Genomic DNA, 12936 nt, shown 5'->3' with positions numbered 1-12936 from the left:
CTGGCTCCCCACCAAAGGGAGAAGAGAGAGATTTTTTTTCTATGACTTCTAGACAGTGTTGCTTCTGAATATCATAGTCCAATCAGCTAGTGTTCTGTGGCGTATATCATAGTCCAATCAGCTAGTGTTCTGTGGAGTATGTTCCAATCAGCTTCAAGTCCCGCCCCTTTCGGTGCATGTCCCAAAACCCCATAGACAATTGACCGAATGGCCTGAAGTTACCAAAATAGATTTTACATGCAAGTCTACGAGAACAGCCTAGTGCAACTTCGAGTAGACTGAAAGTTGCCCCGAAAGGGGCGGGACTTGAAGCTGATTGGAACATACTCCACAGAACACTAGCTGATTGGACTATGATATACTCCACAGAACACTAGCTGATTGGACTATGATATTCAGAAGCAACACTGTCTAGAAGTCATAGAAAAAAAATCTCTCTCTTCTCCCTTTGGTGGGGCATTGCCCAATTGCACCTAATGAACCAGCCTCCCCTGGTCTCTCCGGCAACCTTTCAGTTGTCTCCTGGTCACGCTCACAGCAGGATGCAAGCATAAATGTTTTGATTTAATTTGGCTCAAGATTAACTCCATATAAGGTTGCAAGCTGCCGTTAAATTCAACAACAGAAGGTGAGCTTCCCCGCAACTCGACGGTTGGACCTCGCGTTTAGTGTGAATAAAGTGAGTAAAAGGAGCAAACTAATAATATATATATATATATAATATAAACTAATAAGCCATGAATTCATACTTTGTTTGATGCCCGTCGAAGGGGAGAACCACCCGACGACCCGGTGTAGTCGGTGAAAGAAGGATTTTATGACCTTGTCTTGACGGGGTCGTGTTTATTTCGATACATAGTGAATACTTCTCTGCCCAGAGCAAAGTGAATACTTCTTTGCCCAGAGCAAAGTGAATACTTCTCTGCCCAGAGCAAAGTGAATACTTCTCTGCCCAGAGCTGAATAGACGAGGATGCTCTCCGTCTAGCGTCCTGTTACTGTAGCCTGTAGGGCTCAGAGCAGAGACAGAGAGCTCATTACCGGTATTACATTGCTAGCTAACTTCAACACAATGACTTCATGAATTTCATAATGTGCTTTTGTTTTCTGCATGCAACTGTTTGGCCTGTTACAGTGATAGGCTAGCTGTCATCATTCTGGCGATGGCCACCCACTGTGACCACGTATACATTTCAAAACAACTCTATTATTAGCTAGCTAGAGACATGTTTATCTTACTAAAGGCCCTTGCACACCAATGCGTTTTTTTCGGATGACGGATTTAAAAATATGCATGCGAAAACGCACGCATTGGTGTGCAAAGACCGTAACACGTTAGCTGCTTGCATCATTCTGAATGATCCTACATTCTGGAAAGTTCTGCTGCTTGCCTTTTTTTCTTCCGTAAACCCTCAATGTTTCAATAACATCTAATCTCTGTCTGTTGTGTTCATGCATTATCCTCAGATCGCTAACCTACAGATGAGATGGAGTCCAGTGAGGATGGGCTCAGTGTGGGGGGCTCAGTGGGAGATGAGAACTACTTCATGGGATATACCTTTACCGATCGCTCCCACTCCAGCCGGGTGGTGAAGAGCATCATGGACCTTTGCCTAGAGGACAGACTGTTTGCTGATGTCAACATTGTCATAGTATTGACGTGACTACAATACGTAATCTATGCACGACACAGACGTAAACAGATATGCGTGAGTTACGACAGTAGAGGGTATATAAGTCATGCTACTGTGTCTGTATGCCATGTGACTCTGAGCCGGGAGTATTGAATATATAAAGTTAACGAACCCTTGAGTTGAGTCCTCCGTGATTTATTACATGGTGTCAGAAGCGGACCATTTTTGCTAAAGTTAGTAAATCATGGCGAAATTTTACCCACCGGAGAGTTTTTCTTTTGATAAACCGACGGAGTGGACCGACTGGAAGAGGCGCTTTGAGAGATTTCGAGTAGCTACCGAGCTCAACAAGAAGACGGGAGAAATACAAGTATGTTCCTTGATATATGCAATGGGGAGTGAAGCGGATAATATCTTCAAATCGTTCACGTTTACCGTAGAAAGTCATGCGAATAGTTACAACGTTGTGATGAAAAAATGTGATGAGTACTTTTTCCCAAGACGGAACGTTATCCACGAGCGCGCAGTCTTTTACCAGAGAGTGCAGCGGCATGGTGAGCAGGCAGAGACATTTATCAGAGCTCTTTATGACCTATCAGAACACTGTGAGTTTGGCGAAGTAAGGGATGAGAACATTCGGGACCGGATCGTAGTGGGGATTGTGGATAAGGAGCAGTCTCGTAAATTGCAGCTCATGTCAGGTCTCACTTTGGCGCTAACCATACAGTCTGTTCGGCAGTCGGAGACCGTTAACATGCAAGTCAATGCACAGGAGGAGGCTAATGAAGCCACCGCAGCCGTACAAGAAGGGGAGCGCGAAATAAAAATCTAAAATGGCGGCGAAATGACCAGAGAGGAGGAAGAGCCGCGGAGCGTGGAGGGAAGTGCGGCTGGTGTGGGAAAACGGAGCACATTGACCCAGAGAGGTGCCCAGCTCGAAATACGACATGCAATAAATGCAACAGGACAGGACACTGGCAGAGCCAGTGCAAAACCAAAGCGGTGAGTGAAGTAACGGATGACACAGATGAGCAGGAAGAATACTACATGGGATCAGTGAATGCAAAAACAAGTGTTGAGCAGTGGAATATGCAGCTTCTCATTGGTGCAACATCAGTGAAGTTTAAAATTGATACAGGAGCTGATGCCAGTGTTATGTGTGAAGAGACTTTTAACATGCTTATTCCAGAGAGGGAACTGAAACAGACCAGTGTAGCACTCACCAGCCCAGAGGGTCAATTAGACTGTCAAGGACAATTCCAAGCTAGCACTACATACAAGAGCAAGTCATACTCGTTCCCAGTGTTCGTCATCAGAGGACCGTCTGTCAACAACTTACTCAGCAGGTCCACAGCAGCAGAGATGGGCCTTGTGAAACGTATCGAGGAGGTCCATAGTGCCTTCGGTGAGCATGGCACACTCAAGATGGAGCCTGTGAAGATACAGCTCAAGGACAACGCCACTCCATATGCGGTGCACACAGCGCGCAGGGTCCCAATACCGCTGAGGCCCAGGGTCAGAGAGGAGCTACGCCGCATGGAGGAGAACGGTATCATAGAGGAGGTAACCGAGCCAACTGACTGGTGTGCCCCTATGGTGCCTGTGCTCAAGAAGAATGGAAAGGTGCGTATATGTGTTGATCTCAAGAAACTGAACGAACAGGTCAAGAGAGAGAGATTCATCCTACCTACACCAGAAGAGATCATAGCCGAGCTGAGTCCAGAAGGTCCTGGAGAGAGTCGAATCTTCTGGGCTCAAGCTCAACAAGGAGAAGTGTAAGCTAAGGCAGACACAGCTCAGCTTTCTGGGACAGGTGGTCGACGCCACAGGTGTGCGGCCTGATCCAGCAAAAGTGCAAGCCATCCGGGAGCTCGCAGCACCAGAGAACGTGCATGAGCTCAAACGTGTCCTTGGCATGGTAAACTATCTCGGTAAATATGTGCCGAACCTGTCCACAGTGGGCCAGCCACTGTACGAGCTGCTCAAGTCCAAGACAGCCTGGACCTGGGGCCCAGCACAACACACAGCCTTTGAGAAGGTGAAAGAGCTCCTGATGACAACACCAGTATTGGTATTCTACGACGCCAACCGACCCACTGCAGTCTCAGCTGATGCAAGCAGCTACGGGCTCGGCGGCGTGCTGCTGCAGCTCCATGGAAAGGATTGGAAGCCAGTCGCATACTGTTCCAGGAGGCTGACGGATGCGGAAACCAGATACGCTCAGATCGAGAAAGAATGTCTGGCGAGTGTATGGGCCTGTGAGAGGTTTGAGAAATACCTCTACGGCCTCGAGACCTTCGATCTAGTGACCGACCACAAGCCCCTGGTCCCACTAATGAACAGTAAGGACTTGGACAACGTCCCACTAAGGTGCCAGAGACTTCTCATGCGGCTCATGCGCTTTAAGCCAGTAGCTAGTTATGCGCCTGGGAAGACCCTTGTAGTGGCAGACACACTGTCAAGGAGCCCTCTGAGCCACGCTGAGAACGGGAGAGACACACACTCTGAGGTGGAGTGTTACATCGCAGCTGTCATGGACAGTGTGCCAGCTAGCCCACGAAAGATGGACAGCATACGAGCAGCTACTGCGGCCGACGAGAGGCTGCAAACGGTGATCAGGTACATCAGGTCAGGATGGCCTGAGCACGCATACCAAGTACCAAGTGACATACGTGAGTACTTCGCTACACGAGATGAACTTTCAGAGTACGACAGGCTCGTCGTCAGAGGAAGCCGCATAGTGATACCAGCGACAATGAGAGCAGACATCCTCGATAGAATCCACGATGGACATCAAGGACTCTCAAAGTGTAGGGACAGGGCGAACGCCTCGGTCTGGTGGCCCGGCATTTCCACACAGCTCAAGAACATTGTCTATTCGTGTCAGTCCTGTTGTGAGTTGAGAAGAGCACAGCAGAAGGAGCCGTTGATATCTACTCCGCTCCCCGACAGACCATGGCAGCGTATAGCTCTAGACCTCTGTGAGCACAACAAGCAGAACTACCTAGTCATCTCAGACTACTACTCAAGGTATATTGAGATACTGCACATGACGACGACAACCAGTACTCAAGTTGCTTTGAAGCTCAAAGGAACATGCGCCCGCTACGGCATCCCAGATGTGGTTGTCAGCGACAATGGACCTCAATTCTCGAGCGCTGAGTTTCGAAACCTGGCACGTAAGCTCGACTTCGAACACATTACTTCGAGCCCACACAACGCACAGGGGAACGGTCATGCAGAAAGGGCGGTCCAGGTTGCTAAGCGAATCCTGAAACAGAAAGACCCTCTCATCGCACTCATGTGCTACAGGTCGACGCCCTGCAGTACAACGGGGGCCAGCCCAGCTGAACTTCTAATGGGCCGGAAGATCCGGACGACTCTACCGACCATCGAGGGGAACCTGCAACCCTCATGTCCTGACAAACAGCAGATCAAGCAGAAGGACGAGGCTGAAAAGAGGAAGCAAGCCTTCTACTACAACCGACGACATGGGGCGAGACCCCTACCTCCACTACAGCCTGGTGGTAAGGTCCTCACAAAACTGGACCACCAGAAAACCTGGACAGCTCCTGCAGTCGTGACCAGCGAGAGTGTCACGCCACGCTCTTATCTCATCGAGACACAGCAGGGGGTGTCACACCGCCGCAACCGACGCCACCTCCAGGCAGTTCCTGCTCCACAGCCAGCTGGGGACACAGCACCTGCCTCACCTGTTCGTGAGGACACCAGTCAGGAGCCAGGTAACGCCAGTATCAGCATACCTGCTGGTGCCGAAGGACTGTCACAGACCAGGTCTGGACGGATCTCCAGACCGGTTGTCAGACTGGTCCTGTGAGTTAACAAGTCCTCTCATGACTTTCTTTTTTTGGGGGGGGGGAAGTGAAGGGAAAAGAGTTCCTGGTGGTAAAACCACAATACTGACAATTGTGTCAAAAGAGTTCCAGAATGTCAACCGTTCATTTGATAATTATTTGCTAATCCAAATGTTGATTGATATTATTGTTTATTGATTGTGATAGAATAACATTGTTTTACAGAATGTTCATCTGTTGTTTACTTCAAGGAAAGAAACGAAAAGGCGGAGATGTCATAGTATTGACGTGACTACAATACGTAATCTATGCACGACACAGACGTAAACAGATATGCGTGAGTTACGACAGTAGAGGGTATATAAGTCATGCTACTGTGTCTGTATGCCATGTGACTCTGAGCCGGGAGTATTGAATATATAAAGTTAACGAACCCTTGAGTTGAGTCCTCTGTGATTTATTACAAACATCACAGTGGATGGCAAGGAGTTCAACCTGCATCGCCTAGTGCTCTCAGCCCAGAGCAGCGTCTTCCGCTCTATGTTCACCTCCAATCTGAAGGAGGCACACAACCGCTGCATTGTACTCAAGGATGTCAGTGCATCAGTCTTCCAGTTGCTAGTCGACTACATTTATCATGGAACCATCAAACTGAGGGTGGAAGACCTCCAGGACACGTATGAAATGTCAGACATGTACCACTTAACTGCACTGTTTGAGGAATGCTCACGCTTCCTCTCACGCACAGTGGAGGTCAAGAATTGCCTGCAGGTGATTGGCTGGTAGCGATAGTTTACACATCGTGTCATACAACAAATCATTGCATTTGAATGAATGAGTTTACCATTATGCTCTATGCCTTTTCATGTAATTAACATAATTAACCTAGATGTGAAATCTGTCAAAGTGTGTTACCCTATCACCTGTCTGCCGTCTTGTTGTGGTATACATTCATCAGCACAGCTTGTGGTGTTCAGTTATTCAGTTGATCACTCTTTCCTCCCTCTCCAGGTGATGTGGCTGGCAGACAGACACAGTGACCAGGAGCTGTACACTGTTGCTAAGCATTGTGCTAAAATCCATCTGGTTCAGCTGCATCAGACTGAAGAATTCCTCAACCTGCCCCTCTGCCTGCTCTTGGACATTTTAAAAGGTTTGTGATTCATCCAATAGGCTTCTCCTCCCACCTCAGCTGCATGCATACCAACAGTGTGTTCTATATGTCGACTGCTTGTCTTAATACTTGTGATCCAGCAGAGTCATGCTGTGATGTGTTCAGAAGTATTTACTTTGCTTGTTGCAGATGGCGTCCCGACCTCTCAGAACCCAACCGTGTCCATTCAGTCCTGGATAAATCACAACAGGGTGGAGAGAGAGGAATTCGCTAGTGTTCTTCAGGAGAGCCTAAAGGTAAATTCTATGTTTTTTAAGTAAACACACAGCTGGCCTTCTTCCTTTGTGGTACCATAGATTAAAGAGATGTTCAGTAGTATTTCCATTTAGTGATTATTTTCTTTTGTCTCTAAATCCTCTCCCCTGGGCCAATAGGAAATTGGTGAAAATGTCCACATCTACCTGATAGGGAAGGAAGAGACACGCACACACTCACTGGCTGTGTCACTCCACTGCGATGAGGATGATGCCATCAGTGTGAGTGGCCAGAACAGCTTGTGTCATCAGATCACTGCAGCCTGTAAGCATGGAGGGGACCTGTACGTGGTTGGTGGCTCCATCCGCCGTCGCATGCGGAAGTGCAACATGCATACCATGGACTGGGAGCGCTGTGCCCCGCTGCCCAGAGACCGCCTTCATCACACCATGGTGTCAGTGTCCAACCAGGATACCATCTACTCCTTAGGGGGCAAAACCCTGCCGGACACACTGTCCAACGCTGTCACATACTACACTGTCAAGGACAACATGTGGACAGTGACCAGCCAACTGGACACGGCTGTGTCTGGGGCGGCAGGGGTTAACCTGGGAGGGACCATCTACCTGCTGGGAGGGGAGGAAAATGACATGGACTTCTTCACCAAACCCTCCCGCCTCATCCAGTGCTTTGACATTGTGTTCTCTCTGCAAGGATGGAGTCAGTCAGCTGCGAACAGTAGCAGCGCGTTAACCCCGGGTTTATACATAGTTTTAGTTTTTTAAAGTAGTTTTTTGTTTTTTAAAGTAGTTTTTGTTTTTTACAATCGAAACGATGGGAGTGGAAGAGTTCGACAGCGCCTTGCTGTACCTGATCTACCAGCATCTGAAGGACCAGGGCTACCAGAAGGCAGCCAGCGCGCTGAAGAAGCACGTGACTCAGGTTGAAACGCCCTCTGAGACCTCCTCCTTACACGAGATATACGCCAGTTGGACTAAGGTCTCAGACCAATGCGAGAACCCCAAACAGGAGCCCGAGGTGGACTCCACCACCCTAAAGAAGACCATCAAACCAGACCCCTGCGACCCCAAGCACACCCAAGAAGAAGACCTCGATGTGAAACCAGTCGCCCCGCTGCCTCTGAAGGCGGAGGCGGCCCCCACCCCACCCCCCGGCAGCGACACCCCCCCCACCGCCGTGAAGACCCAGAGCCCAGACAGCGAGAGCACAGACCCCTCGGAAGAGGAGGAGGTCCTTAAGACAGAGAAGGCGCCCCCTCCCACCCCTGAAGATGCCCCCCCCTCAGCCGCCCCCGCCAGTAAAGCTCCTGAGGCCCCCGAACCAGAGGAGACCCCGGTATCAGCAGCCACGCCCTCCAAACCAGCTGACACCTCAGACAGCCAATCAGAGAGCGAGGAGGAGCTTCCTGCAACACAGACTAAAGCCATAAAATCCACAACAACCGCCAGTAAACCTGCAGCCAGTAAGGCAGAGAGTTCGGACAGCTCCAGCTCGGACAGTGAGGAGGAGGCACCTGTGAAGAAGGCTGCAGCGGCGACGCCCAAAGCCAAGCCTGTAGCCCCGCCCACCACCGCCGCCCCCCCGGCCAAGCCAGCTGACAGCTCCGACAGCCAATCAGACAGCGAGGAGGAGACCAAGGCGACAGCCCCAAAGCCCACAGCAGCAGCTGCCCCCGCCATACCCACCGCCACGCCCTCCAAACCAGCTGACAGCTCAGACAGCCAATCAGAGACCGAGGAGGACCTTCCCCTGACGCAGAAGCCTGCTAAAGCCGTGAAGGCCGCTCCCAGCAAGACCGCAGCTCCCAGTAAACCTGCAGCAGCCAGCAAGACCGCAGCTCCCAGTAAGCCCGCCACGCGCAGTAAGGCTGCAGCCAGCCAGGCAGACAGCTCAGACAGCGACGATTCAGACAATGAAGAGAAGACCCTTGTAAAGAAAGCTGCACCTGCTGCACCCAAACAGAAGGTCACCCCAGCCCCGGTCAAAGCCGCCCCCGCCAAGGCCGACAGCGACTCCCCGGACTCTGAGGATGACGAGGCCCCCGCCAAGAAGGCCCCCGCCAAGAAGGCCCCCGCCAAGAAGGCCCCCGCCAAGCCCAAAGCCGCACCCAAGGCCCCTGCTGCAGCCCAGAAGGCCCCGGCCGCAGACAGCGACTCCTCAGACAGCGGGGAGGAGGAGAAGCCGGCGAAGAAGGCTCCGCTGAAGAAGAAAGGGGCTAAGAAAACCAAGAAGGCCCCTGCTGCTGCCCCTGATGCGACCCCTGACCCCGACCCTGCCCCCGAAGCTGCCTCAGTAGAGAAACCTAAGAAGAAGAAGAAGAAGGAGAAGAAGGAGAAGAAGGGCAAGAACAAGGAGGAGGCGACAGCGGTCGAGGTTGAAGAGACGGAAACGAATGTTGAAGCTGCTCCGGTCGCCACGGTGACCTCTGAGGCCCCGCCCAGCGAGGACGCAACAGCTGCTGAAGCCCCTCCCCTTGAGGCTCCTGACGTGCCCACCCCACCTGCCTCTGCACCAGAGAGCCCCAAGGAGGAAGAGGAGGAGGAGGAAGAGGAGAATGCCTGAAATTATTTTCTTCATCTAGTTTCAGATCCCGCTAAACCGTCACCATGTCAGGAAGAGGCAAAACTGGAGGCAAGGCCAGAGCAAAGGCAAAGACCCGCTCTTCTCGCGCCGGACTTCAGTTCCCTGTGGGCCGTGTCCACAGGCTCCTACGCAAGGGCAACTATGCCCATCGTGTGGGCGCCGGCGCACCGGTTTACCTGGCCGCCGTGCTCGAGTACCTGACTGCTGAGATCCTGGAGTTGGCCGGCAACGCCGCCCGCGACAACAAGAAGTCTCGTATCATCCCCCGTCATCTGCAGTTGGCCGTCCGTAACGACGAGGAGCAAGCTCCTCAACACTGCATGCACGCTACGGCCCACATGGCCCTGATCTTTGTAGTGGCTGAGGGGGACTCCCTAGTGTGCTACAACCCTCTGCTGGAAAGCTTCACGCGCCTGCGCTTCCCGGAGGTGTGGAGCTGTGTGCCCTCTCTCTGGAAGGTGGCCAGCTGCAATGGCTGCATATACATCTTCAGGGACAAGTGCAAAAAGGGCGATGCTAACACGCTAAAGTTCAACCCTGCCACCTCTGTCGTCACTGTCATCAGGGGGATAAAAATTCCACTCAGAAACTGGCAGTTCATATTGGCCTGAACATTTCACTCATTGTTGCTGATTTCCATATTTCCCCAAACAGATATACTTTTAGTTATCATTGTGACAGTCATTGTTACTGGTCTACATAAGAAAAACAATATTGTGATTAGCACATAGCATAAAGGTGTTGTAGCTTATTGTGTCTAAAGATTAATGTAAAATCCTGTTTGTGTGCACACAGGACCAGTGGGGATGTTTTGTAACTTTATAACTTTCCATGACTAATTCCTAAAATTGTATTTTCTTGCTGTTCATGTACATTAAATGTATCAATTATACAGTACATTTGTGTATCTCTTTTGATGAATTAGCTGTTGTAAGATGTTCTGATATTATTAAGTTACTAGCCTTGTGGACAGTGATGTTTAACTGTTACCACTGTACTGTAATACCATTTGAATGTTTTAGTGAGTGTTTAGGTTATGCTTTGTGTTAACACAAGGAGTTATGCAATGACAAAAACATGACTTTTAACCTTAGAGATTTATCTTGGGAAAGGTAACCCATCTTGTGAATGGCAAGGCGATAAAAGCGCCTATTTGTATCCCTGTAGACTCTAGATGAACATGATAACCTACAGAACGGTAGGGAACGGGGAGTGTGTACGTGTATATGGCCTGTCCGACTTAGTCGGCAGGTCGTGACGGCATCTCCGTCACAATACACATCATTACAGACTACAACAAAACAACTGAAAACACAATGTTCAGTGTGTGAGAATGTTCTTTGTTTCACAACTGCCAAAGCACATTTTTTTAAACCTTACAGTATCTGTTCTCAGAATATATCACTGTAGAGTATTGGGCATTCATAGATTTGTGTGTTTCATATGAACAGTATGTAAATCTACAGAAAATACAGTATGTATGTTACGGTACATGTGGGAATACGGTACATGTGGGAAAACTAGGGTTAGGGTTAGGTGCTAGGGTGACTTGGTACATGCTGGCATGTCTAACCCTAACCCTAACCTTAAAAAAAACTCCAATGTGTTTAAGTGGAGAGATGTGTCCTCAACCAAACAGGTCAAAGACAGGAGAGGGGAGGTGGTTCTTAGTAAGCCACTTAGTGGAGCTGTGGACACACAACCTACCAGTGATGCAACAAAGCAAGCAGAGGAGATGGACCTCTCTGCGGAGGTTGCTGCCCGGCTCAATTTGGTAGACAAAGAGTCAACCATCCCAACCCAGACCAACGCATACACCACACACACACGCCACAGTGATGAGGACTTCCCCCGACTAAGCAAAGAGATGGTGGTAGAGGTGAGCCGTGCTTTGGGTCAAAGGGACCCTAACCTGGTCCTTAGTTCTGCCTTTAAACTACGCATTACACAGAGAGACCTGGCTACACTACAGGAGGGCAGCTGGCTCAACGATGAGGTGATTAACTTCTACCTGTCCCTAGTGATGGCACGTACGCCGGAGCAAGAAGGGGGGCTCAGGGTCTACTCATTCAGCACCTTCTTCTTCCCCAAGCTGCATGGTAGGGGAGGGGGACAGGAAGGGGGCCATGCGGCTGTGAGACGCTGGACAAAGGCTGTTGACCTCTTCCTGTATGACGTCATCCTGGTTCCATTACACCTGGGAGTCCATTGGTCTCTGGCTGTGATTGACTTTAAATCCAGAACAGTAAGGGCCTATGACTCTATGGGCCAGAGACATGACGATATCTGCAATTTGTTACTGTTGTATTTGAGAGAGGAGCACAAGGACAGGAAGGCCAGAGAGCTGGACATCTCTAAGTGGACCATAGGCAGTATGAGGGCAAGTGAGATCCCCCAGCAGAAGAATGGCAGTGACTGTGGAGTTTTTGCCTGTAAATACGCTGACTACATCGCTCAAGGACGGCCTCTCACCTTTAGACAGTGTCACATGCCTCTCTTCAGGAAGCTGATGATCTGGGAGATCCTCAACCAGAGGCTGCTCTAGAACTACACACCACTACAAACGACTACAGAAACGACAGCTAGATGACCAACAACAACAGAAGGACTACTTCTCAACAACTACAACCGGCTCGACAACTACATTTAAGCAAGAATAAGCACAACAGCAATAAACAACAACCTACAGGACCAAATCAGGGGACCACAGAATGCTCTCCCTCTCTCTGACCCAGTGAACACCCCAACAGTATAAAAATAAAAAATAAAAAAAGAGCAATGGAGAGGAGGAGAGGCTACAAATGGCTCTGGAGGAGAGTAAGAAGGCTGATGGAACCCCCCTGGTTGCTGGGGCAACTGGCTCAGGCAAACTGGCCAAGAAGAAGAGAAAGCATCAGCCTCAGCACCAGCCACAGGCCCAGTCTTCCCTGATTGACCTGACTGACGTTCCTGACTGTGACTCGGGGGCCGACCCCTGGGTGGCAGGAGGAGCAGCGGCCGCCCCAGACCCCTGGCACTCCTACGGTGCAACCCCTAAGCCGGCGGCCCCTGTGGACCCGTGGGTCATGACCTACGGCAGGTCATGACCTACGGCAGCACCAACTACCCCTACCCCGCTGGCGCCACGCTGCCGCCCATGTACAACCCCCAGCGTCTCCTCCTCCAGCAGCAGCAGCAGAAGGCACAGCAGCAGCAGCAGAGCCAGAGACCCATGCCTGTAGGACGCCAGCAGGACCAGGGCCGTCCGATTGGCTCGTCCCAGTCGATGATGCAGCCCCCGAGGCACCTCGACCCCTCCCTGCTGAAACAGGCCACGCCTCCCCACCAGCCCCTCAAGTCCTACATGGACAACTACATGCCCCAGAATGCACCCGAGCTGCAGAAGGACCCCAACTCCATGGGCTCCTTCACCAACTTCCCTTTAGGCTTGAACTCTAACATGAATGTAAACATGGACATGGGGGGCTACAAGGAGCCTCAGTCTCGTCTGAAGAAGTGGACGGCCATGGACATGT

At 50.6% G+C, this 12936-nt stretch overlaps 2 protein-coding genes across 3 annotated transcripts; both read left to right on the top strand.

Moving 5' to 3' along the window:
- Positions 1-1486: 1486 nt before the first annotated feature.
- Positions 1487-10032, top strand: LOC308171593 (kelch repeat and BTB domain-containing protein 4-like; the record flags this gene model as incomplete). 2 transcript variants are annotated; one of them, XM_080546468.1, is made up of 6 exons in its annotated part: positions 1487-1651; positions 5926-6219; positions 6460-6601; positions 6752-6858; positions 6997-7515; positions 9700-10032. In XM_080546468.1, the coding sequence occupies 6 exons, from the start codon at positions 1487-1489 to the stop codon at positions 10030-10032; spliced, it is 1560 nt and encodes a 519-aa protein (XP_080402594.1). The 2 variants fall into 2 exon arrangements, with proteins under 2 accessions (XP_080402594.1, XP_080402593.1); XM_080546467.1 differs by having other exon boundaries at positions 9670-10032.
- Positions 10033-10985: 953 nt separating this feature from the next.
- On the top strand, positions 10986-12146 carry LOC308171919 (sentrin-specific protease 2-like; the record flags this gene model as incomplete). The annotated part of the gene is made up of 1 exon (XM_080546833.1): positions 10986-12146. The coding sequence occupies one exon, from the start codon at positions 10986-10988 to the stop codon at positions 11964-11966; it is 981 nt and encodes a 326-aa protein (XP_080402959.1). The 3' UTR covers positions 11967-12146.
- Positions 12147-12936: the final 790 nt, after the last annotated feature.

Source organism: Nansenia antarctica, assembly GCF_963989245.1.
Source record: "Nansenia antarctica genome assembly, chromosome: 16".
NCBI classification, from domain to species: Eukaryota; Metazoa; Chordata; class Actinopteri; order Argentiniformes; family Microstomatidae; genus Nansenia; species Nansenia antarctica.
The sequence above is the reverse complement of the archived record's forward strand: the minus strand, read 5'-3'. Positions and strand labels throughout refer to the sequence as shown.